We start from the raw sequence: 19847 nt of genomic DNA on the forward strand, positions 1-19847 counted from the left end.
TCTGTTGCTAAAATAAATGTTCAAAAAAAATGTTGCCTGCAAAGAAGACATTGAATCTCACTTTCCTTCTGCTGTAGTAATGAGAAACCACAATGACTGAAGGTCCTGCAGAATCTAATGCTTCTAGGAGTGTTAGATTCCTGAACCCCCCCCCCCCCCCCCCACTGCGCTCAGTGGTTCAATCCACTGGCTTTACATCATTACTCTGTCCTGTTGTGATGTAGGGTTGAGCCGTTGAGCAGGATAAACCACAGCACTGACAGGCCTGGTATTGTTGGATTTTGAAGGATTTTTAGCAAGTTGTTGACGTTCAGGCGTTCACCACTAGGGAGATTGTTGGTACAGGCCTTAATAGAGATAATATCAAATGTCTATACATTTATCATCTAAATATAAGTTTGTATATATATATATATATATATATATATATATATATATATATATATATACTATATTGTCAAAAGTATTGGGACACCTGCCTTTACACACACACACTTGAATGTTAATGGCATCCCAGTCTGAAATAACAGCTTCAACTCCTCTGGGAAGGCTGTCCACAAGGTTTAGGAGTGTGTCTATGGGAATTTTCGACCATTCTTCCAGAAGCGCATTTGTGTGGTCAGGCACTAATTTGGACCAGAAGGCCTGGCTCGAAGTCTAGGCTCTATTTCATCCCAAAGGTGTTCTATCGGGTTGAGGTCAAGTCAAGTTCCTCCACCCCAAACTCGCTCATCTATGTCTTAATGGACCTTGCTTTGTGCACTGGTCCAAATCTTTTTGGCGGAGTTATGGTGTGGGGTTGTTTCTCAGGGGTTTGCCCCATAGTTCCAGTGTAGGGAACTCTTAAGGCATCAACATACCAAGACATTTTGGACAATGTCATGCTCCCAACTTTGTGGGAACAGTTTGGGGATGGCCTCTTCCTGTTTCAACATGACTGCACACCAGTTCACAAAGCAAGATCCATAAAGACATGGATGAGCGAGTTTGGGGTGGAGAAACTTGACTGGCCTGCACAGAGTCCTAACCTCAACCCGATAGAGCACCTTTGGGATGAATTAGAGCGGAGACTTCGAGCCAGGCCTTCTTGTCCACATCAGTGCCTGACCACACAAATGTGCTTCTAGAAGAATGGTCAAACATTCCCATAGACACACACCTAAACCTTGTGGACAGCCTTATCAGAAGAGTTGAAGCTGTTATAGCTGCAAAGGATGGGCCAACTCAATATTGAACCCTATGGACTTAGACTGGGATGCCATTCATGTGTGTAAAGGCAGGTGTCCCAATACTTTTGACAATGTAGTGTAAAAAGAAAATATATATATATACATTTATATATATATACAGTATATATATACACACATACATACATACATACATTAAATATATGATATATATATATATATATATATATATATATATATATATATATATATATATATATATATATATAATGTATGTATGTGTGTGCATATATATATATATATATATATATATATATATATATATATATCTAAATGTATATATATTTTTTTTTCACTGCATTGCTTTTATATATATATATATATATATATATATATAATTTTAATTACTATTAAGAATTTATATACACATATATATACATATAATTATTATTATTATTATTATATATATTATTTTAATTATTATTAAGAATGTCCCTGAATTTAATAAGCAGCATTATTTTAGCATAATATTGATCTGCTACTGAATGGTGAATTCCAGCTCAAACTCTGACATGCACCAGTGACTGTTAAGTATTTAAATCTTTATTGGCTCTTGTTAGTAGAGCTGCTTACCAATCCCATTCTCAGATTAAAATGATTCCACCAGTCACACAACTCTTACAGATACGGCCTGCTTCTATTTAGCATAAACTGAAAAAGTGTTTTAAGTCTAACTACAAAAAGGGTGAAGCTGAGTATTTCCTATACTTTTGCTCCATTACTCTGCCCAAAATGACTATTACAGCATTTAACAACTCAGTGTCTTTTCCAAAAGAGGAGATGGTGGCCTCTTAAAAGACTATAAAATGAATTTGTCCGAGTTTAATTGTGACTTTCAATAAAAATTGGAAAAGCAGTAAAATGGAAGAAGCTCACTTTATAACCAGCTTCTCTTGGAACAGCATCATAAATAAAGTTCCAGAGGTTTTATTGCAGTTCATTGTGCCTTGTGGAGAAAACATTGAACAATAAAGGTGACCGATGCAGCAGGGAAGTCATTTTAATTTTAAACTGTCGACCATGTGGGTGATTAAATGCTCTGGAGGTCTCCTGGGACGATGCTTCACAAGGTCCCAGCTACTGTCCACATTAGAAGACTAGACCGTTTCAGCTGCCGATGTCAAAAGCTGAAGGAAATTGTTAATGTGAAACAAGAGATGGAAGGCAAGTGAAACATCAAAGAAAGGAAACACAATATACAAATAGAAACTTAAAAACGTGCATTGGATATTGGATTGCATGTCGAAACTTAGAGGTGTGATTACCGTATGTCATGCTAAGCTCCCTCTTTCCCCCCAAAATGGCAATTATTGTTAATATAAATAATTTTTTTTTTTTTTTATTTTTTTTGCATCAAGCAATACACATGATTATTTTTCAAAAAAAAAAAAAATGATATTACAGAAGAGCTGCATATTAACCACTTCATGACCATGGGAATATATTATAGTATATTATTTAGTCTGTGCCAAAGTTATAAAGTCTACAAACTGTGGTATGTATAGTCTAGAATTGATCAATGCAGATGTACTGGCGGCCTATGTCATTTCTCGAGGCCCTAAAATGCCGGGACAGTAGAAATACCCCACAATTGACCCCTTTTTGAAAAGTAGACAGTCCAAGGTATTAAGTAAGGGGCATGGTGAGTTTTTTGAAGGTGTAATTTTTCTGTCACATTTTTTTGAAAAATTAAGTAATTAAATAAAATGTGTCGTTTTCACATTTTTTTTTTCACATACTGTCACCAGTGCAGTACAGCGTAATCATACGACAGATGTGGCGGTGATCAGAGATATTGACTGGGGGGGGGGTGGTGGTGATGATCATATATATATATATATATATATATATTTTTTTTTTTTTTTACACTGTTATTGCTTATAAGCAATAGTTATATCTGTCATGGGTGGCATTCATTCATGAGACAGCTTTCTCACTTTTATGATGCTGTGATCGGCTACAGCTAATCACATGCTACAGGGGGCCAGTTACCATGTGATAGCTGTGAGCCGATCACAGGATCACAATAGTATGCAAGCTGTCATGAGTGGAAGCCATTCATGACAGTTTTGCTTACAGGTAATCATGTATCCCGGGCACTGAGCACCATGATCTGCATAAACAGAGGTCATGGGATCTTGCTGCTACACACCCCAGGGTGCGCGTCAGTGCACATGTGCTGAGCAACACACCAGTACCTCGCTTAGCCTGGAGCATCAGTACATTGACTGTAGGTAGGCTGCAGTATGTGGTTAAAAATGCAAAAAAAACGATAGTAACTCTTTTGCTGCCAGAACCATTTTTATATTTTGCTTACATTTCAAAGCACATTCTAAGCTTAAAGATTACTAATCCCACCCACCCCCCACCCCCAAAACCTTATAGTAGAGACCCTGTAAAATAGTATGATGGCAGTTGCAACTTTTGATGTCATGAAATATTAGCACTATTCTTTAGTTACATAGTATATAAGGTTGAAAATATCCAATTATTTGCAAGGAATAAAAACAAAAAAAAAAGAAAAACAGTATCCTTGCTTACACTTGATTGGAAGATTGAAGTCAGCAGAGCTTCACCTCATTACAGGCATACCCCACTTTTAAGTACACAATGGGACCAGAGCATGTATGTAAAACGTAAATGTACTTAAAGTGAAGCAATACCTTTTTTCATTTCTCAATGCATGCAAATGCACTAGCTCCATAGGAAATCTTGGTCAGCTTGACATGGCATTGCTCCCAAACCATAAGTGACAAGGACACCAAGCTTGGGGAGCATGTTAAGGGGATCCAGGACTATGACATGGTAGATTACCTAGGCAAGCTGGCCAGCCACAAACAGGATATGTTGTAGTCCTCGGTCCCCTCTCAGTGCTCCCTAAGTTTGGTATCCATGTCACTTATGGTTTGGGAGCAGTGCCATGTCAAGCTGACCAAGATTTCCTACAGACGCCAATGTTAAAAACCGGAAGTAGTGTCATGCCAAGCTGAACAAGCTGTGTCCTTACTCGCGAGTGTACTTAAAGTGAGTGTACTTAAAGCGGGGTATGCCTGTACATAGTTTATAAGGTTGAAAATAGACAAAGATCTATCCAGTTCAGCCTATGTGTGTGTAATTTTTATTTGTGACTAGTGGCTGCTGTTAAATTGTTACTCCATATGTTGAGTTTAAGATAAAGATCTGTGATGTCACTGTATTATTTCAGTCCATCCACGTTTTATCCTGTGTTGAGAATGATAAAGAGGAAGTTGTGTTGCCCCCGAAATGCGTTGGATGTTTTTATATAACTTTTTCTAAAACCAATAAAAGTTTGGGGAGGACCTTTTGTCTTTTTTTTTTTTTTGATGGAAAATTCATACCCAACCTGAAGGCCCTGGCCTGGGGAGGGGGGGAACCCTATGCCAATTTTTTTATGTGTCGGGGTCCCCCATTAAGATCTATACCAGACCTCTAGAATGAATGGACTTCCTTTGTTTACAAAAAGAATAAGTAGCTAGGGGTTGCCATTTTGCTGACAATTTAAAAACACTTTTTGTAAATATCAGTGCCGCTGTAGGTTGTATTGTACAAATGTGCACTTCACAGGCAGGCAGGGTCAGTGCATTCCCCAGACAAGTTATTTAATAGAATTTTGCATGTTTAATAGTTTACATGAAGCATTACTAAAATCACTGCTTTCAGACAAATTACATTTTAAAAAAATGTTTTTACTTTGGTACATGTTGCCCATGGCAGTGTCTAGCTCCCCTGCCCCCGCCCCCATGCCATTTGCTTCTTAACATTCAGCTTCTATTAACTTTAGTGGAGTTCGGATTCTGCACCTGAAAGCTAGTCATGTCACTGAACCCTGCTTAAATCAAACCCTATGCTCCGCTCATCACTGTTTGTTACATGCTCTACTCAAAAACATAAAGACACCCTCTAAGTCCCTCCTTTGCACCTGGGGGCTAGGTTGGAAAAGTCACTGCCAGAGAGGTTTGCCAGTGTGTCCATCACCTCTTATCCCGCATCCATTCCTCCTCTCCATGTCTTCTTGACTGCCAGGAGAGCTATTGGCCTGGTCAGCGGTCAGAGTCTCCCCTTTTCCTCCCCCCTCCCCCACTTGGCCTTTTTTTTTTTTTTTTTTTGGTTTTGATTTGTTTGGTTTAATTCATGTGATAGACAAGACTTGCTTTTAGGAAATTTTGCTACTGCGGTGGTGCGACTCATTGCTCGCCTTTAACCGAGTCGGGGGGCACCTTTCCTCCCACTGATACAAGACACTATTCCTCCCACTGACACCAACAATGGGGCATAATTCATGCTATTGTCATAAACAATAGGGCATTATTTCTCCCATTGACACCAATGATGGGGCACTTATACTCCCACTGACACCGAATATGGGGCCCTATTACTCCCAATGACACCAAAGATGGGGCACTATTCCTCCCCCTAGTACACGTTTACATGTACGGGGGGATGAATTGTTTGCATTGTTTTCTCCCACAATTTCTACTCCCAATGGCCACAGTCTGGCTCACCAAAAGCCTGAAGGACAATAAACTGGCCCTTTGTTTAGATGGTTTGGAGACCCCTGCTCTATATCAATACGTTCTCTGTCATCGCTATTGTTTTCCTATTGGTAGTAGGGACCTGAAATTGATATTTATGATATCTCTGTTTATGTTCACATTGGGCTTGTATGCCTTTCAGAATGTGATACTGTTATATGCTTGTTAATTACCATAATGAAAAAAAAGGATCTGTCTTCTATATGGCTATATGAATATAATGAATTGGAGCACAGGGGGGGGGGGGAGAAACAAAATATCACCCCCTGAAGATGCTCTCTATACCACCTATTGCCCTATTAGGGGCTAATGTAGTCCGTTGACCAAAAAAAGATTGAATATACAAAATAGAGGAGATAGGAAATTCTCCCCAGACAGAGGTCAACTATAGACACAAAATTTATTCAAAGGAAAAACTTTATTAATTGAAAAATGTGGCATGCATAGACTCCCAGAACCATACAAAATTCCAAATATACAAAAAACATGTACATAAAAACTAATTTTATGTACATGTTATTTACTCTTGGGATTTTGTATGGTTCTGGGAGTCTATGCTTGTTAATTCAATAAAATATTTTTGGGTTCAAATAAAAACACTTCCCTTCTTTCCACCTCTTAGGTCATTATGTTGCTCTGATGTGCATCCAGATATGTAAAATCCAGCTTAGAATATAGAATGGAAAATAGGAAAACTTCACAAATGTAAAGTATTCAGAGATTTCATAGTTGGTGAATCTCCAAAATTAGCAACAGTATATTATTACCATTGTATCAATGTAGTTCTTTTATTTTTGTAAATTGGTTATATTAGCCTTTTTCAACCTTAGTACCCTAGATAAACCCTTGAAATAATATTCATAGTATTGGGGAACCCCAGATGAAACTTATAAATTGGGGGTCAGTGTACTCTTACAATAAAAACACTTCTCCCCTGTCCAGTTGATAGTCTACTGGTTTTCAACTTTTGATTGTTATCTACCTAATCCTTTTTTATGTATCCTATCACAGCAGAGTGCCTCCGGGGCCTGTTCTGTCCCATACTCCCAACAAGATGGGAGGAAGATGTGGAGAGTGTGGGATTAGTGTACCTGGGGCCCGCAGACGCTTAAATGTAGACTTGGCTGGGGGGGAGCCCGTGGGGCATTGGCACAGTAAGCTCCCAAGGGGGTGCCGAGCTCCTTGGGTACCTCACCTGGGCCTTCAGGGGCACCCTGGCTATATTTTTTTGGCACGAACTTGGGATTCCCTAAGGAATTACCTAGAACCCTTAGGAGCTCTGCGTAATTTATGTACAAGTTGTGATATAAGCTATACTTTCTCATGATGTATCATCTTGTTCTATGTACTGCTAACGGAATATGTTGTTGTATGTTGAAAACCTTTCATAAAAACCTATTGAAAAGAAAAACACTTCTCTTCTTTCCACCCCTTAGGTCAATATGTTGCTCTGATGTGCATCTGGATATGTGAAATCCAGCTTAGAATATAGAATGGAAAATGGGGAAAACTTCACAAATGTAAAGTATTCAGAGATTTCATAGTTGGTGAATCTCCAAAATTAGCAACAGTATATTATTACCATTGTATCAATGTAGTTCTTTTATTTTTTTAAATTGGTTATATTAGCCTTTTTCAACCTTAGTGCCCTAGAGAAACCCTTGAAATAATATTCATGTACAGTAAACCCCCCTCCATTGCGGGTTACGTTCCGGACCCAGCCGCGAAAAGTGAAAATCCGCGAAATAGAAAAACCCTATTAAAATGCATTGTAGGCATGTTTTTTTTTACTGTCACTGTACGTGTAAAAGCATTTTAAGATCTTTAAACACACTTTTAAAACAATAGAAACTCATTTGAACACATAAAAGATACTGAGAGACATAGCAAGAGCTCTGGAAAACACAAAAAAATATTTAATTTTTAATGATTTATATAGTAAAATAACATTACAAAAAAAAAAACGCAATATACCGGGACCGCAAAAACTGAACCGCGATGGAGCGGGGGTTTACTGTATTGGGGAACCCCAGATGAAACTAATAAATCGGGGGTCAGTGTAAAAAATGCCCCTTTGTATTGTTGGCCAGTGGAAAGAAAGCTATCCTTACAAACATCTAAAAAGACCTTTGGTGTCCTGCAGCTGATTATACCAAGTGGTATTGGCTCTGGAACTATTCAGGCACCATCAATGGGAGGTCAATCAGCCACAACTCAATGGACCACCAGAAACCCCTGGAGGAACCTCAGTTGAGAATGGCTGGGCTATATCAAGTGCAAATTCCAACTTGTTTCATTGTTCTAAAAATGTTAAGTAAGTCATTATTAAAATCTTCTTTTTAGCAGCTTAGAAATATTGACTATCTAATAGGAGCTATCAAGGGATTTTTTTACAACAAACTATAAATAGTTTAACCAGTTGCCGACCGCCACAAGTACATATACTGCGGCGGTCAGCCCCGGCCAGGCAAAGTGACGTATATATACGTCACTAGCCTGTCACTTGCTTGTGAGCCAATAGCGGGCGGGCGTGCGCCCGCCCCGGCTCGTTCCCTAGGAAGTCCGTGTCAGTGACCGGCGGACCCGATGTCCGCCGGTCACTCGCGAACGTCCGCCGTGAAGGGAGAAAGGCAGGCGGCTGATGTAAACAAGCCGCCTGTCATTCTCCCCTGTGTAGGAATGGTGATCATACGGTTCTACTATGTAGGATCGTTGATCTCTGTTCCTACACCAGTAGCCATGTCCAATCACAGTAACGCCCCTAGGGACACACTTAACCCCTCCTTCCCCAATAAAGTTAACCCCTTCCCTGCCAGTGTCATTTTGCAGTAACAGTGCATATGTATAGCACTGATTACTGTAGTAATGTCACTGGTAACCCCAAAAGTGTCAAAAATGTCAGTCAAAGGTCCGATCTGTCTGCCGCAATGTCGCAGTACCGTAAAAAAAAATCGCAGATCGCTGCCATTACGCGTTAAAAAAAAAAACACCATAAATGACAGAAATCTTTCCCTTAGTTAGTAAAAGCAATAACTTTTGCGCAAACCAATCAAAATACACTTTTTGAATTTTTTTTTGCCAAACATATGTAGCAAAAAACAAATTGGCCCAAAATGTTAAAAAATTTTGATTTTTACATTTTTTTGGGGGAATTTCATACAAAAAAATGTGAAAAATATTGTTATTTTTGCAAAATTGACGCTCTTTTTTTGTTTATAGCGCAAAAAGTAAAAATCGCACAGGTGATCAAATACCACCAAAAGAAAGCTCTGTTTGTGGGAAAAAAAGGACGTCAAATTCGTTTAGGTACAGCCTCGCACGACTGGGCAATTGTCCGTTAAAGTCACTCAGTGCCGAATCGCAAAATAGGCCCTGGTCAGGAAGGGGGTAAAATCTTCTGGGGCTTAAGTGGTTAACAGTATCCCACCTTATAATGCTGCAAACACCACACCAAAACCCTTATAGAGAACAATATAACTATTGTATTACTGATTAAAATAGAGACTACTGTCAATGAGAACATTCTCGTGACATCTAGGGATTAATTACTCTATGTTAGAGTTAAAAAAACTGTTGTATTCGATTATTTTTCATTAAAACCAAGCAAAAAAAACATGTAAATTAATATATTTACAAATGATGTGAAAACCGCAGAGCAGTGTAGTAATGTTACGGCTTCTTGTGCAATTATGCATGTGCTTATCATTCCAAACAAGGAAAATATCAAGGGTCCAATTTACTAAATACCAGCAAGCAACACTCATAATTATTTGAAGAGGTAAGTACCACTCCATATCAAGTTTAAAAACATGATTTCTATGTAATAAGAGAATACCATCAAAGCAAGTGCTTGGAAACCCTATTAATTATCTGTTCAGTGCAGTTTTAATATTTCTGTTAGGTGTGTGTGTTCCTGTAGAGAATATATAATAGTGTTTACTCTAGTCTGTCTTTGCTTTGTGATTATGTATTCATGAACTTTTGCAACTAAACCTAAAAACAGAGCTAAACATTAAAGCGGAACTAACATCTCTCAATCAAAATTAAAAATTTGTAAACCTTACGCTGATAGCATTAATAAATAGATAGGAGTATATATTTAATTTACTTGCATTAACTTTTTTTTTTTTTAACATTTCTTCAATTACTTCCTGGTTTCTGGCCTAGGCAAATATGACGTCATACATCCCAGGAGTCTTCATAGGCATTTGTTTTTTTTTTTTCATCTGGAGGAGGGGAGAATGGGATTTCAAAGCTAACCACACCCTATTGCTTGCATGCCGGTGTTCTATCAGATTATTGCTACCCATCAGATTGTGTAATGGAAGTAACTTTCCGACCAAAAAATACTTACCGCGCATGCGCTATGCTTTCCAACATACGTTCCACATCGCTATGCGTTCCAAGCACTTTATGATTTGACAGGTAGTGGTAATCTGATAGAACAGCGGCAGCGGACATCTTTCTACACCCAGCTACGTCTTAAATTTCAGAGTAACTTTAGCACTAAAGTGAGTGTATATAAATAAATAAATAAAGTATATTGACATCCGTGATGCTGTTTTGATGTTACATTTTGTAACAAGCTGGACACCAGCAGTAGGAAGGTGGCGGAGGCCATGTTGGTACACCCTGCACTGCTCAGTGCCAAACCTTTAGTCTTTCAAAAGTTAATATCTATCTTCAGATTACCCCACATTATGACTCCCTATTTTTATTGAATTTTCCCAAAATATTTAAAAAATGAGGGTTACTGTTAAAGACATGGTCTTCATACTATATCTCATTCTTGGGTAGAATTTTAGCAGCAAAAATGATTATCCTTCCCAAGATTCTGTTTTTCTTCAGAGCCCTCCCTATTAATGTACCCAAGTCCCATATCACTTTTGTATTTTGTTGTATACCGTGATTTGAGTTGTTTGCAATGACTTTCTAATACAAATCTTTTGTAAACAAAAGTTAATATCTAAACAGCATCACAGATGTCAATATACTATATATATTTATATACACTCACTTTATTAGTAAAATTACTCTGATATTCAAGACCTAGCTGGGTGTAGTAAGATGTCCGCTGCCACTGTTGTTGAACAATTTGATGGGCTCTGTTCATAGTGAAATGGAGAAGTGTGTGGAACGCATAGCGTGCCGTTGAACGCATGTTGGAAGACATAGCGCATGCGCAGTAAGTATTTTTGGTTGGAACGTCACTCCCGTTACACAATCTGATGAGTAGCGGTAATCTGATAGAACACCAGACCAAAGGGCATATGGATTACATGAAGTAAATGCCATAGAAATCTTTTGCCCTTACTCAAGATGGCCACGGCTATAAATACTAGGGGGGGTTCTCAACAAAATAAAGCCTGAAATAATGAATGATTTTGCTTTGCATAATAAAAATGAATTAAATTGTGTTTTCAGTTTGTGCTGCTTAAATACAATTATGTTCCACTCTAAACACTTCATTATTATGTAAAAATTGCCGTTCCCAGAATTCGGATTTAAATGCATTAAAAATGTACCTCATATGCCCTTGTATACTAACGCATAGTCAACTATATTGTATAATTCTAAATACCTTCTATGACAGTGCCCCATTCAATTAATTAGGGAGCGCATTCACTCCAATCATTCAATAATATAAAATTAAGTTTTTGTTTTTTTTTAACTTTGCACATGATTGGTACACACAGTATGTACAATGAAAAGTGAATACCCTTTATTCCTTTAGTAAATCAAACCCTTTGTATGGAGGTCTCAGGAAAAATAACAATTAAATACTATTACTGTGAGTAGAAATATTATATATGGAGCAGATTTGTGTCACAATTAGACGTGGACCTGAACAACCCCCTGTTCGGGAGTTCTGCAAACCCAAAAGAGGGGTATTCAGGTCCATGTCTGTTTTTTTTTTGTACACTTTTTGGGTGAATGGGTAGGGGTACTATGTACCTGATACTCATTCACATGGGGGGGGGCAGGATTTTTTTATTCAGCTGTCAGTGGGGAAACCCATTAACACCTAATGACTCATCGGTTGTTAAGGACGCCGCGGCTGGCTTCCTGGCCCTGCTCCTTAACAACCAGCTTACACTTGCTCTGTGCAGCGCTCAGTGCATTGCAGGGTGTTTGGCAGGGCGAACACCTGGTGAACGGCCTTACAAGCAAATATTGGGCCCAAACTCATGCTCAGGCCAAACCATTCACCAAACACTAGTCACAATTCTTCCTGAAAAGAAACTAGCCATAATTATTTGAAATGTCTCCTTATTGAAGATAATGCTGTGCTTTCTGTGGCTGATACAAACTATTTAAGAAAGGTTTTTGTAACAAAATAATAAAATAATTGATGCTGCACACCTAATTAACTTATTTGACTTTAAATATAAATTCTCTAGAGTTAATCTGCTGTAGTCAAGGCTGGTGCTACCACTAGGCAAACCAGGCAGCTGCTTAGGGTGCAGCGATGGCATGTCCTAACAAAACAACGGCATGTCCAGAAACCTTTCCCCTGCATCTGCTGAGGGGAGGCTTCTCATCCTCTTCCTCCTGCAGTCATTCAGGGGTTGCAAGAAGGAAATAGAGGGGATTGTTTTCTCTATATGCCAATCATCCTATCCCTGCTGCCCTGCTGTGATCTCCCGCCCTGCTGTTTCCTCTCTCCTGGCCCCGATTTAATCTCTCCTGATCCTTCTGTTTCCTCTCTCCCGCCCCTCCTCATCCTCTGTCAGGATGGAGAGTGGGGAAGGGGGCCAGTAAATTTGTCATTTATCGGCCCCTTCCTTGTCTGAAATGCAGAGATGTATAGTAACTAAGTAGAACTACTTCACTACTGTACTTAAGTACCGAAATGCGGTATCTGTACTTTCATAGAGTAGAATTTATTTCTCCTACTTTCACTTTTACTTCACTACATTTTTTCAATGATTTCAATACTTCTACTCCAATAATTTTTTTTGTGCTGCATAGTTACTCGTTACAATTATAAAAATTACCACTGCCAGAACAGTAGATGGCAGGTTTCATGAAGCTCAAAACATGTGTATTATCAGCGCATACGAAAATAAATGCTACTGTATGTATAAATAAAAGCTGCATTTGAAATAATAAAAAACAATATGATGTTCAAACTTTTGACTTCTTTCTTTAATAACTACATAACACAGTACTTGTACTTTTACTTTCAGTACTTGAGTAGCAAATTTTTTTAAAAAACTACTTGCAATACTTAAGTACAAAAAATGTTGAATACTTTAGTACTTTTACTCAAGTCACTTTTTGATCGAGCACTTGTACTTTTACTCAAGTATGGGTTTCGAGTACTTTATACAACTCTGCTGAAATGACAGAGTCAGTAATACATACCAATCACTGAAAAAATAGTTAAAGCTTAACTCCACTTTTGTTGGGAAAAAAAGTTCCCCTCTGGGTGATCTCTGTACATTGCAAGGGTTTTAAAAAACTTTGTTGCAGATTCCTACCTTTTGTTATTCTAAAGAAATAATTGTTTGTTCCTCTGTGCCTCTGTGCTGAGTGGGTCTAATGGGAGTGGTTTCATAATTATCTATCAGCTGTGGCAGCTGCAGGGCTCTAATGAGGAAATCTGCTGGGCCTGCATCCCTTTAGAAGTGTTCCTATTGGGAGTATCTCGGCAAAAATAACATTTTTATTGCAGGGGATCCGAGAAATCTGACTTGTATCTTAGTGCAGACTTCTGGGAAAATTGGTGAGCCAATCACACAAGCAGGAAATTATGTTTCTGGCGTGTGGTCAGTATACATTCTGTGTACAGAACACCTCCAGGCGGCCATATTGTATTGCATTTTTAGAAAATTACAACAGCTGCAGATTGAAAAGGAAAGGTAATTTTTAATAACATTCAATTACAATATGATTTGTGTTGCAATTGTATACACTATATTGTTTTTTCTTTGTTTGCTATAAAAGTGGAGTTACCCTTTATAATAACAAAAATAAACTACTGACATCAATAAATGAAGCAGGTTAAATATAACTAAAAGACACTGAGAAACCGGTAGTTGTCATTATTTGTAATTTGGGTTAACAAAGAAAAAAAAAAAATGGGCTGCTCAGTCCAAAATGCTCGGGCCTATCTTTTGTCCAAAGATATGTGTGATTAATCGATCAGGGCAATCATCTTTAGTATATCAAAAATTGGTGCTCAGTGAAAAGCTAGCCAACACCTATAAGTGATTCAAAACGTATTATATAAACTAATATCCAAAATTGTGTAGCTACTGAGGAAGTCCCGACTATTGGATGCAATGTACGTATTGGACAAGGAACCCCGTACATGACGTCATCCCATGGCTATCTCTGCACCAAGCTGTCCTGCTAGTGGTTGTTAAAGAGGAAGTAAAGTCTTCTTTTTTAATTGCACCTACATGTAAGCCTATAATAAGTCTTACCTGTAGGTACTGTATATATCTCCTACATTTGCACAATTTAGGAAATATTCCAAGTGCATGCAGCCGATGACGTCATCAACACATGCGCTCTGAAGGTCCGTGCCATAAACGGCGGCTCCCATGCGCACGCACGGGAGTGACGTCATTAGGGCTCTTGCCACTCACAACATCAGAGCCCCGGAACTCAGAAGAAACACCAGGGAAGATGTCAGCTGTCTCAGCGGTGTGCGGGCACTGCTATAGGGCTATGTTCTAAGGTAAGTATTTCATAATGAGCTAGTATGCAATGCATACTAGCCCATTATGCCTTTGTCTTATAGGTTTTTTTTTTTCTTGGGTTTACAACCTCTTTAACCGCTTGCCAACCAGCTGCCATAATTTTACTAGCGGGGGGCGCATGCCCATTGGCAAAAGGGGGAGTCAATCAGCTGGTCCGTCGGCAGGCACCCGCGATCACTCCCCATAGAAACAGAATGGCAGTCTGCCATTGTAAACACGGCAGACCACAGTTCTGTCAGTAATGAACACAGGGATCCTGTGTTCCTCTTATTTAGGAACACAGGTCTCTGTGTTCATTCAGCAAGCCCATCCCTCCACAGTTAGAAAGCACCCCATAGGGACACATTTAACTCTTTCATCACCCCTGGTGTTGCCCCTTCCCTGCCAGTGTCATTAGTACAGTAACAGTGCAAATATTTTGCACTGATTACTGTAGTAATGTCACTGGTCCCCCCAAAAGTGTAAAAAATGTCAGTTAGGTGTCCAATCTGTTCCGTTTTGTGAATGGAGGTGGTGCCAATCACCTATTGCTGAATGAACACAGGTCTCTGTGTTCATTCAGCAAGCCCATCCCTCCACAGTTAGAAAGCACCCCATAGGGACACATTTAACTCTTTCATCACCCCTGGTGTTGCCCCTTCCCTGCCAGTGTCATTAGTACAGTAACAGTGCAAATATTTTGCACTGATTACTGTAGTAATGTCACTGGTCCCCCCAAAAGTGTAAAAAATGTCAGTTAGGTGTCCAATCTGTTCCGTTTTGTGAATGGAGGTGGTGCCAAACAAGCAAACCACAGGGATCAGGAAATTAATGTACTGCTACAGGACGTACACGTTTCTGCTCCAGAAGTTTGGTGCTGGCAGGAGATTGCTGCCTGAGTAAGGGCTCATTGACACATGCATTTCCCTTTGAAGAACAGTCCTTGTTCTTTTATGAGCCCCCTAAAGATGCACACAACCATGCTGCAGCCTCATTCAGCTAAATAGGTCATGTCCAGTGGGTGGTACCCGCTGAATGCAACGGGTGGAATTTGTTTCCGATGCCACACTGCTTTGTGTATACCCCCACCTGCTGCCTTTGCGGCTTAAAGTTTTACTAAACCCACAACAGTAAAATCAGTCTGTAAATGCAGTAAAGCATGCTTGTTATATTCACTGTGGAACCTAAGGGGTTAATCCTCCGCATTGTGTAAAAAGTATGTTTGATCCTGTCTTTTATGATTCTCCCCTTCTTCCACAGTCCCCAATCCATCTCCTGCGAGTACAGAGCCCCAGGAGGCACTTTTTTTTGGGAGGGTGCATGTGATTAGCACAGGGCCAATCAGCACTGTCCAGACAGAGGGTCCTTCAGCCTCACAGGATGGTCAGAGGAGAATGACAACTCCTCCTACAAGCTTTAACCAGACACTGATAGAAGTCACAAGACTGCTATATACTGCTGATGAGAAAAGGTATTTAGCAGTTTTATATTTACTAAAATAATTGTATTTCCATGTTCTGTGTACTGCGGGGGACCAGATATAGTGAATGCAGGCTCCTGGGTTTAGTAACGCACATTAAAAAAAATTTTTGGCCGTACTTCAGGTTTAACTCTGCAATTAAGCTTACCTCAAGAACTTATTGAGATCTCCATGCTTCATATATTCAAACACCATTATAAGTGGGTCTCCATCACCACAAACTCCATAGAATTTGACGATGTGTTCATGCTGTAGGTTCGTAAGAAGCTCCGCCTCTCTCTGGAAGTCTTTGCGGGCTCCTAGTGTCGGGTCTTTTAAGGCCTTAAAGACAAAAAAAGTCTATTCAATCACCTATACAGGTTTATTCAGAGGAAAGGCTCTTGGGTCATGAAATAACACATTTTGAGGTAATTTTCAAGGCATGAAAAGTTAATTTTATTTTTTTTTTGGGCTGGGACCCAACTCTTGTGGTCCCTCTGACACCCATGCAAGAAAAGGGGGAGCAATTGTCACTGTAACAAGAGAGCACAGACAGCTAAAGTTCCAAACTTTCTCCACTCTGCTCAAAATATGTTTTTGTCCTTGTCGCCTTTGGAAAGACTTCCGATTACTTCCTGTCCTAACAGGAAGTAAGGAGAAATCTCCCCTGTGCTGGTACAGCCAGTTATAAAACCTTTGAAGCTCTAAGTTCTAACCATTCCTCATCCTATGTACAGTAACTCTATGTTCTTACCCTAAAATATGCTTTCAGATATATGTTTTTTTCTTTGTCCCTATTGGAAAGATTTAACATTGCTTCCTGTCCTTACAGGAAGTGAGAGGAAATCTCCCCTGTAGCAACACAGACAGCTATAAAATCCATTGGACAACTGAATGACCCAAGCACCCACTTTAATGGGAATTTTAGGCGTGCTACTCTCCTCAGATGGGGAAACTCCACAGACATAAAAGAAAGGAGGCTCAAGCACCTAGTGCATTACCCTTGCACACCTTTATTAGAATGCCAAATACATACTCACAAACATGAAGAGTAAAAATCACATAGAATAAGTCCACCTCCGATGTGGAAAGGGCATATCCCAATGTAAGGACCGCCAAGCTCTGAGGAAGGGAGCGTATCTCCCGAAACGTGTCAGTGACCCTTAGGGATATGCCCTTTCCAAATCAAAGTAGACTTATTCTATGTGATTTTTACTAGTTATGTTTGTGACTATGTATTTGGCATTCTAAATACATTTTAAAGGTGTCCAAGGGTAATGCACTAGGTGCTTGTGCCTCCTTTATTTTATGATAAAACCCATTGGAGCTTACGTTTTGTCCTTTCTCCGCTCTATTTAGGTATAAGTTCTAACTTTAGACCACTCTGTTAAATATGTTTTTGTCTTTGTCCCCATAGGAAATACTTCCCATTACTTCCTGTCCTTACAGGAAGTGTGGGGGAAATCTCCTCTGTAGTGACATAGCCAGCTATGAAACCCTAAGGATTTCTAAGCTTTAACCTTTCACCACTCTATTTAATATATGTTTCTGTCTTTGTTCCCATTGGAAAGACTTCCTATAACTTTCTGTGCCTACAGTGAGGCCAAGTCTCCACTGTAGGGATACACTCGGCTATAAAACCCTGCCATTGCCTTTTGATTGTACAATACAATACAAGTACAACAAATATTTTATTGAGCTATGCAACATTTAGGCCCTAATGCAGGGAGAGTGACTATATCCCCAAAACACATCAGCTGTTTTATCCCAGTCTAACATAAATTAATGAAATACTATCTGGAACCTCTGACCATTGGTGTGCTCCTGAGGTCTAAAACCCTGACAGGGGGTCTTACCAATCCTTGCTCTATCCAAATCACAATGGCAAGTTTTGGCTAGAATCATGCTTTATTGTTTCCGAATCCTTGCATTACCCTTGCCAGTTAACATTCATGGCCATCCCTTAAAGTAGATGTACACCTATCTGAATGATAATAACTTTGCTTTTAATTAATGGAAATGTCCTAACCTTATGTCTTGCTAAAAAGTGGTATTAGTCAGTGCTAAAGTGGGACTAAAAATCAATATTTACCTGTAAGGACACCAGCCCTGTTTGAGTACATGACCAAATGTAGCCAATCTCTAGAAGACATGTGCAGTTCATTTCATTCTGAATTTAAATTCAGGCACATTTTTGGTTATTTGGAAATACAAATGTATCAGAATTTTCAAATTACTATAATAACAAACTTAAACAAATCTGAAATAATAAAACAAAATTTCAGACGAAATTTTAATTTGAATAGTTGTCACATTAAATTTGAATAGTTTTTGAATGTGAATAGTTTTAAAAATAAAAATAAAGGAATAGAATATAATATAAAAGAATATAATAGCAAAGAACATAATAGAATAGAAAATTAAAAGAATAGAATATACAAGAGTAAAACAGAACAGAATATAAAATAAAAGAATAGAAAAAAAATAGAATAGAACATAAAAGAATAGAAAAGAAAAAGGTCTTTATGGACCTTGCTATGTGCCCAGGAAGTGGCCATCCTTAAACTGTTCCCACAAAGTTGGGAGCATGAAATTGTCCAAAATGTCTTGGTATGTTTACGCCTTAAAAGTTCCCTTCACTGGAACTAAGGGGCCAAGCCCAACCCCTGAAATGCAACCCCACACTATACTCCCCCCTCCACCAAATGATTTGGACCAGTGCACAAAACATGGTCCATAAAGATGTGGATGAGCTGAATGACTGGCCTGCACAGTCAACCCGATAGAACACCATTGGGATGATTTAGATTGGAGACTGCGAGCAAGGATGCTTTTGGAAGAACAGTCAAACAATCCCATAGACACACTCCTAAACCTTGTGGACAGCCTTCCCAGAGAGTTGAAGCTGTTTTAACTGCAAAGGGTGGGCCAACTCAATATTGAACCCTACGAATCAAGACTGGGATGCCATTAAAGTCCATGTGTGTGTGTGAAGGCAGGCGTCCCAATACTTTGCTGCCTACCACTATCACTTGTAAATACAGAAGTCTGATTTCTATGTTTACAAGTAACAGTTTGTCTCCTAATGGCTCCAACAGATCTGATCTCTTGAGCGGCTCCCACTGAATGCAGGAGGGAGACAAGGTTGATGCAGGTGCCAGGGGTGCAGTGCAGATACCAACGCCCCCACTGGATGATCTTCCTGCAAGAGAGAGAGGCAGAACCACCTAAATTGTGTGGGGAGGTATTAGAGCCAGCTGGGTACTTAAAGCGGTAGTATACTCCTTTTTTTTTTTCTTTTACCTACAGGTAAGCCTATAATAAGGCTTACCTGTAGGTACAATTAATATCTCCTAAACCTGCTCTATGGGAAGTTGGACGTAGGTGGACCGACTGTCTTTTTACACTGCCCTCCAATCTGATCCGGCCAGACAGAGGGGAACGCATCCCCTTCCATTTGTTTTTGCCGGATCTGATTGGAGGCAGCCAGGTGTAAAAAGACACAAGTCCGTTTACATTTGATTACCCATAGAGGAGAATGGACAGTCCAATCGGGTCCACCAGAAAAACTGACCTCTTTACTGTAAAGGGGCCTTAGGGCACAGGTCAATGTCCTTTGGTTTTATAATTGTTTTATTTGCCTGGAGTTGGGCTTTTAGGATCTTCTAAATATAATGGACTCATGTGTCAGGTGTGCCTTATTATCATAATTATAATTCTAAAATGTGTTTGTTGACTTGGGTGGACTGGGCTAGGGGGTAGGGGGGACACATACCCCCTGGGCCATTCTGATGCTCCAAAAAAGGCTTCTGCTGCAGACATGACTAAAGGCTTCCTGCTGAAGAGAAGTAAGGACGAGGACAGAAGGCAGACCGCTCCCTGCTGGCCAGTTCCGGAA

The 19847-nt window shown here is 39.4% G+C and overlaps 1 protein-coding gene across 3 annotated transcripts in view; it reads right to left on the reverse strand.

Moving 5' to 3' along the window:
- NTRK3 (neurotrophic receptor tyrosine kinase 3) overlaps positions 1 to 19847 on the reverse strand; it is a 1045167-nt gene that overhangs the window by 82882 nt on the left and 942438 nt on the right. For all 3 annotated transcript variants that reach the window (XM_082254695.1, XM_082254693.1, XM_082254694.1), the window contains one exon: positions 16119 to 16291. In XM_082254695.1, the coding sequence (XP_082110821.1) occupies positions 16119 to 16291 (173 nt within the window). The remainder of the gene's footprint in view (positions 1 to 16118; positions 16292 to 19847) is intronic.

This window comes from Pelophylax lessonae (assembly GCF_965119305.1).
Source record: "Pelophylax lessonae genome assembly, chromosome: 4".
In the NCBI taxonomy this organism is placed as follows: Eukaryota; Metazoa; Chordata; class Amphibia; order Anura; family Ranidae; genus Pelophylax; species Pelophylax lessonae.